At 29.1% G+C, this 19,184-nt stretch overlaps 1 protein-coding gene across 8 annotated transcripts in view; it reads right to left on the bottom strand.

Moving 5' to 3' along the window:
- phtf (putative homeodomain transcription factor) overlaps positions 1–19,184 on the bottom strand; it is a 169,136-nt gene that overhangs the window by 41,250 nt on the left and 108,702 nt on the right. For all 8 annotated transcript variants that reach the window (XM_075359808.1, XM_075359759.1, XM_075359800.1 and 5 more), the window contains 2 exons: positions 13,459–13,734; positions 1,125–1,170 (listed from right to left, as the gene is read on the bottom strand). In XM_075359808.1, the coding sequence (XP_075215923.1) occupies positions 1,125–1,170; positions 13,459–13,734 (322 nt within the window). The remainder of the gene's footprint in view (positions 1–1,124; positions 1,171–13,458; positions 13,735–19,184) is intronic.

The following is a 19,184-nucleotide window of genomic DNA, read 5'->3' as shown; positions in this document are numbered from 1 at the left end:
AAAGAAAGAAAAAAAAAACAAGTCATGACTGATTCATAATCAATGCCCAGCAAAAACTACTGAAGATAAGTTGACGCACATTTTGTAAGTACATACTGCGGAAAGATTTTTTGAAATTCCAAGGGTTAAAATGAAGTAACAATGAAATCTACTATTTTTTAATTTCTCTGACACTAATGAAGATATCAAGTTGATTATTAATGTGTGTAATCTTCATGTGAATATCTAAAAACCAATTTCTAGATTTTTGAAATTCGACCTTAACTGGGTGAAGAAAGGTAAAAAAAAATCCGAATGACTGCAAATTTTCTCCATTTCTGACTATACTAAATAAGATATTCACTTCAGTCGGACTTGCAAATATTCTTCAAATTAATATCCAAAAACCATTTTTGGGTTATTTGAATTTTAATATTTTTAATGGGTATAAAAAAACAAATTGTGTCTTACACTTTTGCTGCTTTATGTTACCGCTATTGAATCAATCTTTATGAGATTTAGTAACAATTTGATGGTAATTTGTTTCTAAGTCTGATTACATATTTCGCCAGTGAAACCATGATAGAAAATCTAAAACCAATTAGCAGATCCTGTACTGACCAAGCTGCTGCTCTGAAGAAATTACAATACACTGATAAGTTTTTAAAAACTGATAAGGCTTTAATTTTTATATATCATTATTATTTACACAAGCATGAGTTTAATGAACACAGAGGGACCCAGGGGGCAGCAGAGTTTCCTGATCAGCTAAACATCTCTTGACTATGACTAGAAATGCAAGTAAGTATATAGTGTGGGTGAAGCCATGTCAGGGATGCTAGTTTATATGTATAAACACAATCTTCTTTTTTAAATTAATGGATGAACAACCAAGAATTTTATAATTTTATCTACAAAAGATATTTAATTTTGAAAAAAATATTAAAAAACAATATGAAAGTATATAAAAGGACCTACCTACCTGTACAACCCCCTTTTTGATGCTTAGTTTGGTTACAATTTCTTAGCTCAAAATTTGGGCTTATAACCACATATTAAAAAAAAAAAAGAAAAAGTGATACTCAAAACATTCAAAATGAGCACATACCAATGAAATAACAAATATTTTTATTAATTTTAATTACCTTTATCAGAAGCTGCACAACTTGGGCTGAGAATCACAGATGGTGACTAGAAAAAAGAAACATGTGTAAATGAAAAAAAAAAAAAATTATATATATAAAGATAACTAAAGATTAGAACTGGCAATTAAATGTACTCCAAGTGACAAGCTATATTAAGATATTTAAAAATTTTTCTTTTTTAATTAAGTACTTTATAAAATTTCAAAACATTAAGTACTAATTTACACAGAAAGTAACATGCAGTAGTAATTTGCAAGAAAAAAGTCTCTCATCAATGAATTTTTCCTTGACAAAAAAATATTGAAAAAATAATTAAAATATTTTAAATTTCAGAAAATAAATTTTTATTTTTTTGAGAAAATGTACATAATTTTTATATACATAGAACACCAAATTATTTAACTTAAAAATAGAATGTATTCAACACAGCCAGCTATTTTTTTTAAACCAAAGAAGCTTAACAAAATTTCAATGTATATCAATGTAATTTTAAAACTTATAAATGCCATATTATAACTATTAACAAATATTCAATAATAACCAAACACACACAGCAATGTTCTAAATAATTTTTTAACATTCCCATTTGAGATACATGAAAAAGTAGAAAAACTGACTTAGAGCCAGTTCTAAGATTAAAGTAATTAAAGATCTTAAACTGCAGTACTTAATAAATTCAGTACTTTTTTCCCATAAAACCTTATTAATGGTAAATAAACATATCATAATTATATAAATAATATAATATAACCTGTCTAATGTAATAAAACAATGATTTAAATATTATGATATTAAAATTAAAAATAAGATTAACTTAAAATTAAGATTACCTTAAAACAAAAGTTGGAAAAACAATCTAGATTCTGATTTTTAATTCAAACTGAATACTGTAGATTCATTCCCATATTATTTTAAATATAAGAATAGTAAAAATACATATATTCTAACAGAATATAGATTATATATATATATATATATACACACACACACACACACACACACAGAGTGATCATACAGTCATGCAACCCAAATTTTTTTGCTTTGTAAGAATGACAGTTAACTTGTAAAAGATATTTTAATTACGGTAATTTTTTGTGCGACAACAGTGTATGGTAGCAGGGCTAGATTACGTCTCTGGGCAACAGTGGGCACCAAACAGTTTGTTTAGTCCAGGCAGCAATGTCTTTTATGCAAGAAGAACGCGTCTTTATTGTTGTGAGTTACTGCGAATTGAAATTGTACAGAAAGTGTCAAGAAAACTTGTTACTTGCTTTTCCAGATGCAAACGTGACAAACAATCCACTTTAATCTTTTTTGGGGTACTGGTAGTGTGAATGAACGGCTGTCCAAGTGTTTTAACTGACGACAGTCTGCAGATGATAAATGAAACACTTATTTCTTTTCCTAAAAAAGTCTCTTCGAAAACTTTCTAACCAGATTGGGCTATCTTACAGAAGTGTTCATAAGGCTACTAAGGTTCTAAAATTACTTCTGTACTGGATTAACATAAGTCATCAGTTCCAAGAACCAGATAATGAGAAACAAATGAGTATTGTTGGTGGTTTAGAAGTTTCATTCAAATGAACATCTGTTCTAGACAAGGTTTTTTTCAGTGATGAAGCTTGATTTCATCTTAGCAGATATGTTAACAGTTAAAATTACAGAATATGGTCTTCAGTGAACCCACATGTGTTCCATGAACAGCCATTACATTTGCAAAAAATTTGGATGTGGTGTATCTAATCAGAGAATTGTCGAGCCTATCCGTTTTTTGGAGACCATCACAGCTGAACAGTATCACGAAAAAATCATGCAGTTTATAGCTTTGTATATGCTGATGAAGATGATTGCTGGCTAGAACAAGATGGAGCAACTGCACATATGGTGAACAGTAGTATGCAATTTCTTCGATGACTGGATAATTTCTTGTGGTCTATGGCCTCCTTGTTCTCTGGATCTGAGTCTTCCTGATTTTTATTTGTGGGTGTTTTTGCAAGATAATGTGTACTTAAAAAACCTGCATACACTTGATGAACTTAAACAAAATATTGAGGACTGTATATCAAATATCACTGCTGCTACACTCAAAAAGGTCATATACAACATAAGAAAACACTTTGATGCAAGCGTTAAAAATCATGGTGGACATTTTCAGCACTTATTATAAACTTGTAAGTAATAATTTTGTAAATGTTAATATTATTTTGTAAATTAATAAAAAGGCTTTTTAAAAAAGAATAATATGTTGTCATTTGGGTTGTGTGGCTTTACAATCACTCATTATAATTACATAGCATTAGCAATAGTTTGAAGTTAAATAATTTGAATGTTTTTTTATCAATGAATTTAACAGAATATGATAAAGTGTCCAGTACTTTTAAGCTGATGTCATTAGTGATTTTTTTGTTATTATTCAATTATAACAAGAGAGTTGTATGGGAGAGATTATTTTTTTTATAAAAGTAATAATGATTTAATAATTAATATTAATAATTTAGTTTAATATACAATACCATTTAGTTAGATTAATAATAATTTACAGGACTTGTCCTGAAAGTAAATGGACTGGATCTCAGGCAGTAGGTGGGAAAACTTGTAGTGGAATGTCTTAGCAACACATCAAAACTATCCACAGTTGGCAAGACTGAAAACACATCGTTCATGTCCATTCTGATTCCAACATCCCAACCCCATAGGGGAAGACACCCGCCTAGTGATGTTCAGGTCACCATACCAACACTCCCGTTCCTAGCTCTAATGGGTTTTAACAGGAGTAGTCTCTTGCCCTCTGACTTTTTACATCTCATAGTATTAAGCCTGGCCTCGTTGGGATGCCACTGATGTAAATGCCTCGGTAGACATAAGTGATTTATTAACTCAGCTTTTGCCTTCACTGTAGGCCTTGTCTGGACATCTTGAATGTCCTATATCATTTCCTACTGAATCTAGCTAACCGAGTTTGCGGAAGCACGAACCCTGATATCTCCAACAGCTGGATCAAGTCATTCTGCACTGACAATGAGGGAGTTTCTGTTCAACAAGAAAATGCCAATTCAGCCTGATCTGTATCCATACAACTTCATTTTGTTCCCTAAAAAGCAACATTAAAGGATACCAATTCATGACTGACTGTTGAAGCTGTTAAAGAGCCGCCTGTGACAAGCAAACTCAGCAAAATCCTGCAACAGCAGTTCATGAAGGCATACCATCAATGGAAACATCACTGGAGCACTATGTGACTGAACAAGGAGCCTATTTTGAACATTATTAAATGTATCTGCTCACATCTTCCAATAAATTGAGTTTGTCAATATAATTCAGCTGAATTATAAAAATAATAAAAATTATCAGGGGTAATTAAAAACAGCAACCGCTATAAATAATTTATATAGAAACTATTCAAGAATTAAGAATTGTTTAAATAATAATCACTGCTTCATATACAAATCTCAACAAGATTTTTATTTTATTAGTTTTAATACAACTAATCAGGCAGAGTGTTAGTAAAGATTCTAAAAACCCAATTGTCCAGTGGAATGCTTTATCATATCAAACTTAAACAAAACAAGATTAAAAATTAATTTCAACATCAATAATTGGATAATTACTGCAATGTACCATTTAAACTAAGCTAGATAAAAGAAAAATTTTAAATCTGTTTCCTTCAAACAAAATTATGATTATACTCTTAATTACAATACAAAAAAGAAAATAAATAAATAAATACAAAAAAAATTATTATTTTTCTTGTTTAACAAAAATAAACAATAAAATAAAGCACTAAAACATCCTAATATGGAAAGTTTAAACCATAAGTTTCAATTTAAGCATCCAGTTATCTTATTCCTTATAGAAATCAAAATCTTTGCTGACATAATACTAATATAAATAGAAAAGATTATGTGATGAAATAAGAAAATGAGTTTCAACTTAAATTTAGTAAACATTACAATTTTTTTTTAAAGCCAGTATCTTATTAACTCTGATATGGCACTGTTCAATTAACCATAGCACGAAGATTATTCAAAGCCAGATACTTGTAGTTACAATCAGTAAATCAGTGTTAAGTCTTTAGACAGAATTAATTTACACTAAGGTAAGAATGCAGCTAAGGAACTATTGTGTGACATATTTTAAAATGTTAATAATACTATATTATATTATACTACTTAAATAAATACTATTTATAATACTACAGTATAGTATAGTATACACTATATAATACTATAGTATGGTATATTATAGTATTATACTATTATAGTATTTATAAATATACTATCTTATAATGTTAATCATACTCATTAAAAAACAAACTGCAATTAAGAAAATTGTTTTACAACTTGTAACAGAAAAAAAGAGCTAGATTCCAATAAAATTGCCAGTACCCAAATGTACACAATACTCAACTAAAGATAATGGGAACAGGAGGCAATAAGAATATTCATTCCTGTAACCAAAGCATATTCTTATATAGTCTATTAAATCTTTATTCATTTGAACTTTATTCTTATCAAATGTGTCTCCAAGGGAGTAACTATTACTTCTCCAAAGGATTTTAAAATCTATACAAATTTCTACATGAGGAGTGTGTAATGCATAAAATTACCTAAGGGTTAAAAATCTCCAAGAGGGGAAAATCATGAAAATTATTAAACACAGATAAACAGGAAGAAGTGCACAATAGCTTGATATATAACACATTTTAAGTATGTTATGGAAAAAAATTACTATCCACTCTTGGAAACCCTCCTTACCAAACATTCTTTCACAATCCAGAATTTCAATGCAAAAGGTATTCTACATATGATGGAACTAAGGATATTGAGGAGCCAGGGAATTTTTTGGCTTATATAAAACTCCATACTTTTCTTGGTTCAGTATGTTAGAATACAAATGACAATTCAATTCATCTTTCAAATGATCACAATTAATACTGATATTTTAATACCTAAATTTGGGAAGTATAATAATTCAGCCACTTTTAAACTTTATATAATATTAATATTATATAATATTAAGCTTAACTTTTAAACTTCTTGACCCATAAAAAAATACTTTTACATGATTATAAGTGCTTACTTATAATATATTACTTTTTATATCATCTTCTTAATTAAAATAATTAAAGTATTATTAATTCAGAATGAATGAAGTAAAAAAGAAACCTTAATGCAGTTTATTATACTTTACCATGAATGAATGTGACTGTCGGAATTGGGAAAATAAAACAGAAAGTCTGACATAATAAGCTTTTTTACGGGAATATGTTTGTTAGTTAATCAGCTATTCACTGTTATCAATGTTTCTTTTCTTAATCATCAATTTTCTTTAATTAATTTTTAAGTCTTCCTAATTAAGATAAACTGTAAGAATATTCCATAATTTCAATAAACAAAAAAGAACAAACAAGAATAAGAATTATATAATGAAAAGCACTTTTGTTTATTATTTGGTTCTAAAGGAGTATATACAAATATTACATATATAATGATATTATGTTATTTATCTATTTATATATATATATATATATATATATATATATATATATATACTAGCTCTACCCGCCACGCTTTGCTGTGGTACATTGTGGTTGCATGGATACAAAACAAAACAAAGCATATGTTTCATAGAAGTTTAATTTTGCAATACTTGTGGATATACAATATTTTTTTGTTTTTCCACTGTCTGCGTAGATATAAAGGCTATCTGGTTTGCTGACTCGGGAACACGCAACATACAGTTGCCCATGTGAGAAGCAATCCGCATCTAAATCTAAACCACACAATTCTTAAGATTGACCTTGAGCTTTATTGATTGTGATTGCAAATGCCAATCCAATTGGGAATTGCAATCTTTTAAATTAAAATGGTGTATCGGTCGGGATTATGGGTATTCGAGGAATGAGAACATCTTCACCTTTGAAAGGCCCCGTTGAAATCATTGCTTCCACTACGTTATTCATCAATTTCTTAACTGCAGGTCGCGTGCCGTTGCAGAGTTTTGGCTGATTAATATTCCGCAACAGGATAATTGTCATTTTTTGATCGAACCGTTGCTAGAATCAATCTAGTGAGGAATGTTTTCCCAGTTCCTCCAGGGGCATCCAAGAAGAAGGTCCCCCCAACTCTGTCATTTATCATTTGCATTATGCGATCATAAATGCCTTTCTGTTCACCCGTTAATTTGGGAATGTTTGATTGGACATATGACTGAAGATCACCAATGTTGTAACTCTATTCATGCCGTAAATCCACATCAAATGAAGCAATCGCAGCTCGGGTGGGTGCTGGCATTCCCAATTGACTAAGAACTTTATTTGCAATAGCTAAGCACTTGTCTTCAATATTTATAAATGCTTCGTTGTAAATGCCTTCTGAAAATTCCATGGTCATATTGGTATTTTCTAGGCGTACTCTATGCAAAATATCCTCAGCCATATGCTATCGATATCTTTCCCATAACTCTGTGGGAGATGAAAGGAAGCAAGCGGTTAATATAATTGCGAATCTGGTTTGGATGTGCAGTGTTGCACGCGTCATTAATACATATATCCCACTGTTGGTCGTTTTCTAATAAATTCAGAGCTTGGTGAAAGGTGCAGCTCGATCTCGACACGATCACACAAAAGTACCTCGATTAAAGTGAATATTTAATTCAGATTGTATAATAATCTGAATCAGATGCAAGTGGATACGTTATTTTTTTGTTAATAAACAATGTAATTGGGAACAGGTATTGTTTCACATGTGACTGCGGTTGTCATTAGCTAGTATGGCGAGTGTTTCTCTCGTTTCCGGCAGATGGCGCGGTCACTGGTACACAGCTGACTGTTAAAAAAACTGTTTTCTCGCAGTCGCGGGTATGTAACTGATGCAAAAAATAGATAAAAACAATCTTTGATGCGGGTTATATATCGTGCTAAAATTTGAGCTCAATCGGTGCAGAACATTTTGAGTTTTTGAAGCGTATACAAACGAACTTAACATTTTTATATATAAAGATTTGTGGGCTGCGAAAAAAAGCCCTTAAGTCGTGCGAAAAAACACATTATTTTAAATGCTTACACAAGCAGAGTAGTGCTTACAAATTACAGAATAATCAAACGGCATTGATTTCAGATGTTAATAAACTGCTAATGTAAGTAGAAGTTGTGCTGCTTCAGTGTACAACGTGATGAGAATCAAGTATGAATCTACTAATGAATTACGGTCTTCAAAGAAAACAAAACCCTGCAGGTCAATTGAGAAAAAGGTGAGATTTTGATAAAACACGATTCGTAAAAAAATTACACGAATTTGAATTATTTAGAAATAGTTTAGCGGTGTATTATGTTCTTTGGAAGAGAATTCGGTTATTGTCTTCGACAACACTCCTTATCATTAAACAAAAAGAATTCCAGCCGTGTTATAGAAAAACAATGATATCAAAATGTGGCTTAGTTCAAAAGGAATAATTTTTGAAGAGGTTTAAGTTAATGTTCAATCATTGTAAAGGGTTTCGCATATTAAAAGTAATTATAGTCTGTATAAAATTGGTTTGACACACAACGCCATATTGGTAAGTCGTGTTTTTATTCGGCTCCTAACGAATATGTTTGCCGGCCTCCGTGGCGCGAGTGGTAACGTCTCGGACTTTAATCCGGTGGTTCCGAGTTGGAATCCCGGACCGGCATGGCATTTTCATACGCTATAAATCATTCATATCATCAACTGAAGCAATGCATAACGGTGGTTTCGGAGGTTAGAAAAACAAAAAAAACGAATACTTAGTTGTGTAGTTTCAGTGTTACTATTTGTGAATTTTGTTCTTTGCTTTTACATAGCAAAGAACACTAAATGACCAAAAAACGATTGTTTAGTCATATATATGTAAAAAAATAACCTAACAAAGGATTTTTTGGTCATTAGGTAGGGATATTATTTTCTGTGTATTTGGTTATTTAGACTTTTTTTGTTTGCATAGTCTTAAGTCTATCTGGGCTATAAGAAAGTTGGGTGTTTTAATTTATTTACTGTAAGTCATCCTTCTTGGTGGCTTTTCTTTTTGTTTTGGTGTTTTTTTAAAATAAAATACAGATGTTTTAGCTGTTAAATATAATTCAAAGAAATTTGTTACTTAATCAGTTGTGATTTTGTTTACATTGGCAACGGCCATACGGGCTCTTTGTGATTGGTCGTTGTGTTTGACAGTGGCAATCTTGCATTGATCTGATTGGTTTTCCTTTGTTTACATCTCCATCTGATTTATTAGCCAATTATTTATTAAAAAACTGTACAAATTAAAAATAGATAGATAGATTTATTAAAAATAGATGAAAACAATCTTTGATGCGGGTTATATATTGAGCTAAAATTTTTTTTTATCGTGTTTTTTAAAAATAAAATACAGATGTTTTTGCTGTTAAATATAATTCAAAGAAATTTGGTCGTTGTGTTTGACAGTGGCCATCTTGCATTGATCTGATTGGTTTTCCTTTGTTTACATTTCCAAATTAAAAATGTACAAATTAAAAATAGATAGATAGACATATTTTATGTTAATTTTTCATGAAAATGCCTTTTACAGGATCCTGCATCCTCAGTCATGATTGAAATAATTCCATTATTGTATAATAAAAATACTAAAATAATGAGAATTGTGTATTCATTTAAATGAGTGCTGCTATCTGTTACAGTTTTTGTAAGACTGTCTCCCACAAACAGTGTTTGATGGTTTATGAAATTGAAATTTTTGTTGTATTTATATATGTAATATTTTTCTAATATAATTAATTTTATATCATCTTTATTAATTTCTAATATTTCTAAATTTTTGTTAACATCAGAAATAGAACATTTATTGTTTATTTGATGGTCTGCCATATTAGATAAACCTACTTTATTATTTTTGTAATTTGTATAATGTTCAAGAAATCTAGTTTTAAAGAATTATCTGTTTTTCCTATATAAATACAATCACAATCATTACATTTCATTTAATAAATTGCACAGATTGTTTATTTTATTATTATTAGTTTTGTTTTTTAAAATATTTTATTATGTAGTTATTAGGTTAGTATGTCAGTTTAAATATTTCTTTATTGTTTTAGTAATGTTTTCAATGATATTATTATGTACAAATACTTAATGTATATTTTTCCACTCTTTTGTCTCTTATAATGTATTGGTTGTAAAGTAGTTATTTTATTACTGTTTTGATAGTTGCTTTTAAAAATATTTGTATTTGGGTGAACAACTAAATTTTTTGATATTGTAGTTGATAATATAATGTAATTGTTTCTTATCTATAGGATTCAGTCTGTTGGAATTTATTTCAGAATCTACAAGAATTTTCTTAACAATGTTAATTTTATTATCATCATCAATTAAGTTGAATTTAAAATCATTAGTGATGATTAATTTTTCATTATCATTAAAATTGATATTTCTTAAGTTAAAAATTTATTACTTTCAATTTTATCCAACTTTTCTTGAGAATGTATAAAATTAGGTTTAAACATATTGTTTCTGATTAAAAAATTCTGTATCATAATTACTTGTATTTTTTTATTTATTTTTGATTAAATTATAAATTCTGTTTTCATAAGTCTTTTTTGGTTATATTTATGTTTTTCTATATTAAACTTTTTATATAATCAAAAATGTGTGGTCCTAAGTTTTAGTGAAATTTTAAACATGTATTATATAATTCAATTCTTATACAATTTCTCTTATAGTAGTATCCTTGTTTAAACTCGTTCGATTTAGAAATTCACAAACGTTGGCAAATTTTTTGTTTTTATAATGGCTTTATTGTACTGAAAATTATTCATTTTTACTATTGCTTATTTTAGGAACTTAATTTGAGGCATGATTTATTAAAATTTATTAAACATTATATATAAAAATGAAATATATAATATTATAATTATGTATACTAATGAAATAAACATCATAAAACAAATACTGGTTGAAAATGGATATGATACTACTTTAATTAATAATATTTTTAAAAAACAACTATCAAAACATAATAATAAAATAATTAGTTTACAACAAATACATAAGACAAAAAAATGTGAAAAAATATACATAAAGTATCTATACACTAATAATATCATTGAAAACATTACTAAAACTTACAACAAAGAAGTATTTAAACCAACATACACATCTAATAACCACACAATAAAATATTTAAAAAACAAAATTAATAATAATAACAAAATAAACAATCTGTGTGAAATTATAAAATTAAATGTAATGATTATGGTGGTATCTACATAGGAAAAACAAATAAACCCTTTAAAACTAGATTTCCTGAATATTAAACATTATACAAATTGCAAAAATAATAAATTAGGTTTATCTAATATGGCAGACAATCTAATAAACAGTAAATATTCTATTTTTGATATTAACACAAATTTAGATAATAGGAATTAATAAAGATGATATAAGATTAAATATATTAGAAAAATATTACGTATATAAATAAAAGCAAAATTTCAATTTCATAAACCATCAGACAGTGTTTGTGGGGAGACAGTCTTACAAAAACTGTACAGATAGCAGCACTCGTTTAAATTAATACACAATTCTCATTATTTTAGTATTTTTATTATACAATTATGGAATTATTTCAATCATGACTGAGGATGCAGGATCCTGTAAAAAGTACTTTCATGAAAAATGAACATAAAATATATCTTATCTCAATATTTTGTATTACTATCTGGTTAATTTAATAGAATTTAAATATAATTTAACATTACAGAGGATTAAAAAAATTAATTTTAGTAAAGTAATACATATAAACAATTTCAATAACTATATGCTATTACTGGGGCTAGATTAACCTTAAAGAATAAATGAAAATTAAAAGAAGATGTTTACTAACTAATTTATGTATTTACTAATTTATAAGGTCGTCAAAAATTATCTACATTTTTCATTCTACAACTTATTTACACAAAGATAGGGGTTCAACATGTACATCATTTTTCTACATAGTCACCTCCCCTTTTCAATGCACTGATCAAATGATTCACAAACTTGCATATTCCTTCCAAGAAGAAGGTTTTCAGTAAGTCATGAAGCCACTTTTACACCGCTTACTGCATGTCTATGGAAAATTGACAACCTAGCAAAGTATTCTTAAGCACCCCAAACAGATGAAAGTCAGAGGGAACAAGATCAGGACTATAGGCAGGGTATTCCAGTATCTCAAAATTCAACTTGTCGATGGTTTGAGTGGTGTGGCGAACCTGTGAGGACAGACGTTATCATGCAACACAACACTTTCTTCAGCAATAGTTATTGGTATTTGTTGCAAAGTGCTGACTTCAGCTTGTTTTCCAACATTTCATTACAACTTGTGCTGTTGATTGTAGTTCACTCTTCCAAGACATCTTCCAGTATAAGCCCTTTTGCATCCTCCCCCCCTCCCCCAAAAAGTGGTTAGCATAACCTTTTCCACTGATGGCTCAGTTTTGAAATTTTTCTTTGGCAGAGATCCAGGGTGTTTCCACCCCATACTATGGCATTTTAATTCTGGCTCATAATGACAAACCCACATTTTTGGATCACATATATTCACTGGTGACTGTATTTGTCATCTTCCTTGTTGAAGCAATCAAGTAAGTGTTGGCAGATACAAACACATTTGAGCTTGTGTTCTGCAGTAAGCTGTCTTGGTACACATCAAGCACAGACTTTATGGAGGCCGAACTTGTGGATGATTTGATGTGCAGAACCAAGACCGATGTTCAAAGAAGACATGTTATCAATGGTAACTCGCCAATTCACCAGAATCATTCCTGGAGCTTGCTGAATCTTGTTGTCTGAGGTGGAGGTTGACGGATATCCTGCTCCCTCTTTGTGAGTCACTCATTCAACCACTTCTAAACTTTTAAACTTCTTGACCCATGAAAAAATACTTTTATGTGATAAAGCACTGTCTATGTATTGTGATTAAAAGTCTATGGTAATTTTCAGCCCATTTTACACCCTCCAACCAGAGAAATTGGATCAGTACTTGTTGTTTGTCCTAGATACAGAATGCAAGTGGAGTGGAAATGTTTAGACTATAGCTGGAGGGAAAATGACACAATCAGGATCAAATTTTGCACATGTGACTGCAGTTGTACCAATTCTAAGCATGCATGTGCAGAAAACATTATGACAACCTTGAAAGTGTGTTATGGCAAAGGTGTAGATAATTTTTGATTCACCTTCATATTACAAACCTCAAAACTGTATATATGAGAGATGCTATGATAATCTTCATAAGGGTATCTTAAATAAATGCACATACAATAATGAAAGTAAGGTTTTTGAAGAAAATTTTTGCCTACCATCTGAAATTCCCAAGGAAATGGATGATCATTAATGTCACTTGAAAGAGGAATATCATCCATATCAGAGCTGTAGCTGCACTCTTCACTATTTGTGGTAATTCCAATCCATTCAGCTGCTGATGTTGTGCCCTCTGTCAGATGGGGGCAAAAGCTACCAGTCTCTCCTTCTTCGCTCTCACCGCTTGAATTAAATGAGCTTTCACCCATACGATTATGACCACTGATACTGACATGCAGGTTTGCTTGTGATCCTCGTCGACGACAAACCAATCGCTACACAGTAAAAATCTCAGCAATGAAAAATACAATGTTTAATTGTTTGGTAAATCTACATATACAACTTAATATCTAAAAATTCAATTTTAAGATTAATCCCAAGTTAAAAAGACCACAACTAAAATGCTGATATCTATTGATTTTGTGTGATATCTATTGAATTTCTTTTATTAAATGAGACACAAAATTTCTATGTACAGTGGTCAGCTCTTTGCAAACCAATAAAGTTTTATTACTGTGCAGTAATTATTAATAACTTGGAGTTCTCAAGAATCACAACCAATCACAAATTAATTGCAAATGCAAGCTAACATTTCATATACAAACATAGATTGCAATAATTTTTATGGTAATAAGAAAAAGAAAACTACTCATTGATAATTTTTAGGAAGTTATTCAATTAATTTAACTATCAAAAAAAATTATGTTTACAAGAATAACATAAAAACATTTAACAATAAAATTATTTCTTTATTTTAATTAATCTACGATTAGAATGTAAACTGGTATTATCCTAGACTGTGTGAGAAGAGTGGCCAGAAAGTTATTTTTCAAATTCCCATTTTTATGTTAGGATACTATTGTCTAATAAAAACATAAAGTTTATCTTTCATGGTGAACAAAAAAAAAGTGAAACTTATAAAATCAACATTCTTTGATGTTTACTACATAAATCTGAAGAATGATCTATTTTTTCAGATTTCAAAATTGCAATTTTTCCCAAGATATCATACAAGTCTCAGGCTCATTATTTCCTCCATCTGCTACCAGAGTATACTTCTGTTATAAGTAAGAAAAGATTACAATTTTATTCCGCTTTAGCAATAACTATTCATTTAATTAAAATGTCAATCCTAAAAAGAGGAATTCGCACTGGTCAACAAATAGAATACAATCATAATTTACTCAGGTTAGGGATATTAGACTAATCATTACCCTACTGATAACTGATGAGTTATAAACAAAATATTAATCCTATATATGCTTTCTTTCTTCTAAACAACAAAATTAAATAAATCATTATTAGTATCCTTTTTCATGCTAATAAAAATAATAACATATGAGTATAATTTGAAACATATTCTTGGATTTTTGTTGAAATTCCTGGGTATTTTTCTGAAAATAGAATTTTCCAGATACTTTCTGACTGAGTAACAACCCTGCTGAAAAATCCAAAACATATTACAATCTCAGTTAACATAATACAAAAATCTCATAATATCTGATATATATTTTATCACTAAGCATATTCAAATTTAACGCAATACAAATATTTATTATACTTTACAGTTCCTTCCCACCAATATCTTCTTACGATTCTGCCAACCGCTTAAAAGTATTAAGGAGTGTAATTATTCACTTCATACTTAATAGGCAGACTTTAAATGTTTAATTATTCTTAGCTAGAAATTTATAAATTTAAAACTATAGTTTACAATCATCGTATTTAATATAAATTTTAAAAATATGTTGTGTACATTAACAAATACCCATAGCAGTCACAAGAATCATCCAGCTTCTTTCACTATAATTATGTAATAATTATTTATTCTTTAAATAACTGTTATTGGAGCAAATTAAATTACAGTCACTAATGCTGACCATGAAAAATTAATTTTAGAGTGAAATTTCAAATTAGGCATATTCAAACCCAAAATTTCCTTATGAAAGATAGAGATGAACACTCAACCATAGAGATGAACAATCTGTAAGCATTAAAATTTAGTGATGGAATACATACGGATAGATACTATAATCAGTATTTTTATATGCTTTTTAAGGAAAAAGAGCAGGATAAAATGTCTGAAGTAAATCAGCTGCTGATTAAAACACCTAACAGAAAAACTGATCAGTAACAGGGTAGAGTTATAAAGTACATGAGAGCTTCTCAATAAACACTATTCAAATTATTGAACAAATCTTTAATTTTTTTTTATCTAAGATTGAATTTATAAGAAAACATGCAAAAATTACATCAACACAGTTTTTACTGTAATCTTCCTACAGAGGTAGTTGTTGTTATAATCTTATATTATTTAACATTTTTAATAATAGATCTGCATTAATAATAAAAATCAAAACCACAACAAAAGAAAGCAGAGCGCAAAATACAAGACATAAACAGCAAATAAAAAAAAATGCAACATATTTTATAGTATATACATGCATACACACATGATGGGATAATGTAAACATGATAGAGTATAACTAATACACAAAGAATAATTAATTTTCACAAAAGCGTAATTAATTTTTGCTTATGCTACCTCTCCCAGCTGTTACTATGGGTGAAAAGTATCTCAACTATGAAGTACACAGGCACCAATTCAGTAGCTTTTGCTAACTATGATATTATGGATGTAATGGTATTAATATAAAGCCAGACCCAGAGGTGAGCAGAGTGAAGGTATCACCTGCAGTACTGGATATAACCTACAATCTGTAAGCTAAGCCTGTTGGTGTGCAGCATTACATTTGGTTCAGAGAATAAGGCGAATATTTGAGATTGGATACCATTTTACTTTTTCAAGTAAGCCTTGCATGAGATTCTTCTTATGCTTAAAATATCTGTGAATTTAATATAATTTCAGTTCATCTAGAACAATTTGATTGCAGCAGCTAACACGCACAGTTCAATTCATCATGAAGTACATACATGCACTCCATAAACTGTCTTTTTGTTTCATTTAGTAAATCATTTTTTCTTATATTATATTATGTTATATGAGGGCTATTCCAAAATTGACTTCCAATCAGCAATTAAGAATAAACTAGTTGATTCCAACATGACTGCAGAGATCAGAAGCCACCAGCGATCTATAATCTCATTAAGTTCCCATCTTCTGTCTATCAATGCCAGTAAAGAATAAATCAAATAAAAGTAGAACCTGCCTTTGTCATTACTACCAACTATGAGGTGATGCAAGTAGAAAAACACAGGGCCACCAACATCTACAAATGACTGTATTTTGTACACAGCAGCAATTTATTATCGCAGTTACATGAACAATCTATACTCTTGATCATGAACAATCTGTACTCTTAAATAAGTGTGCTTACAATAATTCACCTACAAACAAAAAATTAAACAAAAAAAACAAAAATAGATAAAGATGGCTACAGTATAGTAACAGCAAAGGAATTTTGCTGGTAGAATTCATATAACCTAGGACCATAATAATGTCGAAAATTTATTGTGAAATGCTAAGGTTTGGAGGTAAATACAAAACAAATACTCACAAGGGATTAGCTGTACTTAAACATAACAACGTCTGGTTTTCTTCCAATATCAAAACAAGTTTTTATTATAGCAGTTCAAATAAGAACTTTTGTACCATCCCCTATAGCTGAACTTGTTCCAAATAACCACTGTCCCTTCATCAAAATGGTATCATTGGCTGGCTGACCAGCTCTTTGAAATAATGATGAACTCATGGATGGAGTTAATGACTGGCTGGTACCCTGGTGGCACAGTCCTTTGATGAAGAGCTGCAAAAGTTGGTGTCATGAACACGGATGGCAATTTTGTGAATAAGTAATGTGGATATTAAGATAAACTTACATACACTAAAAAAAAATCTTCTCTTTTATCTTATTATTTTGTCATAGTCAATTTTGGAACAGTCATGTCAAGAAAAAATTAAGTAGTACAAACAGTGTTTATCAAAATATCTATATTAATAAATATTTTAACAAACTGCATCCTAAAAAACAGAGAATAATTATTTCTAAAATTGTTTTTCTACTAATTGCTTTTATTATTTACATTTAATAATTCATAGAAGTTTAGGCAAAAATATTGGCTCTGGTTCCTCAGATCATTATTTTAAAAGTTGTAATTAAAAACATATATAAAATATTAAATTACAGAGCTGCATATTTAACATCACAGATATAAAATAAAAAATTCTGCAGCTATTACAATCTGTTGAAAACTAGTTGCTTTTTGTACCATAATTTGAATATATTTTTAAATATAAATTTAAAAAATTTAAATTAAGAGTATTATTTCCCTTATCATAATGTTCAAATTTTACTTTATCATTAATATACTTCCATTGCGATTTTATTTATTTATTTTTTTTTTTTGTGTATTTTCCTAAATGTAAGGGATTACTATTAATTTCTAACAGAGAAATATTTTCTACTTGAAAATACATGTTTATTTTCACTAATGTGACCAGTATAATTAGATTATTTGTATGAAGGATAATAAATGTTCCTGAAAGTAGTTTTTGATATTTCTATTTGTCATCCCTATGTAAATTTCTTTTACAATTATTTTGCACCTTCTATTCTGTTTTCTAAACAGTTGCTTTAATATAAATATTAGAACTAAATCTGTTATGATTTTAGTTTCAGTTTTGAAAGCAAATTTTATTATTTGTCTCTTTTAATATGAATTTACTCATTTTACTAATTAATTTATTTATTTATTTAATCTCTTTATATTACAGCAATTTTCAGATGCTCAATATTTTATTAAATTCTTCATTTAACTCAACTTTACTTTCAACATAGTTCTGGCTCTATAATCATACTTCCTTCCTTTTTCCTGTTTAGCCTTCGGGAATTACCATCAGGTATTACTTAAGAGGATGAATGAGGATGATAAGTATGAGTGTACGTGAAGTGTAGTCTTGTACAGTTTCAGATCGACCATTTCAGAGATGTGTGGTTAATTGAAACCCAACCACCAAAGAACACCGGTATCCATGATCTAGTATTCAAATCCGTATAAAAGTAACTGCCTTTACTAGAATCTATAATCATATTACTATAAGTTACTGTTCTTTGGTGGAATGGACATATTGATTTATTATTAATTATTGTACTGATAATATTATGTCTTCAGTAGCTATCTAATCTTAATTTATTTTTACTCTTTTTAATATTGATATCTAAAAGTGAAATGTTTTCAACATCCAAACACAATATTTTATGAACATATTGTTTTTTTAGGCAGTATATTATTGTCTAAATCATGTTTAAAGGATTTAGATATGATGACAGGCTTAGCAAAATAATAGATTCAATTTAAATTATTCTAATTTATAATTAAAAACATATTCAACTTTTTTTTTATTCTGTATGTTTGAAAACTTCCCTAGGCTCTCCTAATTAACAGACTTAAATTTTTTTAAATGCAATTGAAAGTTTGAGTGCTCTTTTATATGTGATTAAAGTTTCAAGAATTTATTTCAGGCTCCACACAATTTGGAAAAATCATATTTTTTTTCCAAATTGTCAGACCAATTTTGTTGAAATTTGGGATGTTTTATTTGGTTTTATCATACCAAAAACTTCTTGAGGTCCTATGTATAAGTACTCTAAAAAATTCCCAAAAATCTTGTTTTTTTTTTCCAATTTTTTGACAGTTATTGCTATTTTTGCAATAATAGTGTATTTTTTGATTTTCAACTGCTGATATTGTGTGCAAAATTTAA

Source organism: Lycorma delicatula, chromosome 1 (genome assembly GCF_047948215.1).
Source record: "Lycorma delicatula isolate Av1 chromosome 1, ASM4794821v1, whole genome shotgun sequence".
Lineage (NCBI taxonomy): Eukaryota > Metazoa > Arthropoda > Insecta > Hemiptera > Fulgoridae > Lycorma > Lycorma delicatula.
Note: the sequence above shows the minus strand (reverse complement) of the source record. Positions and strands in the feature narration are given on the sequence as shown.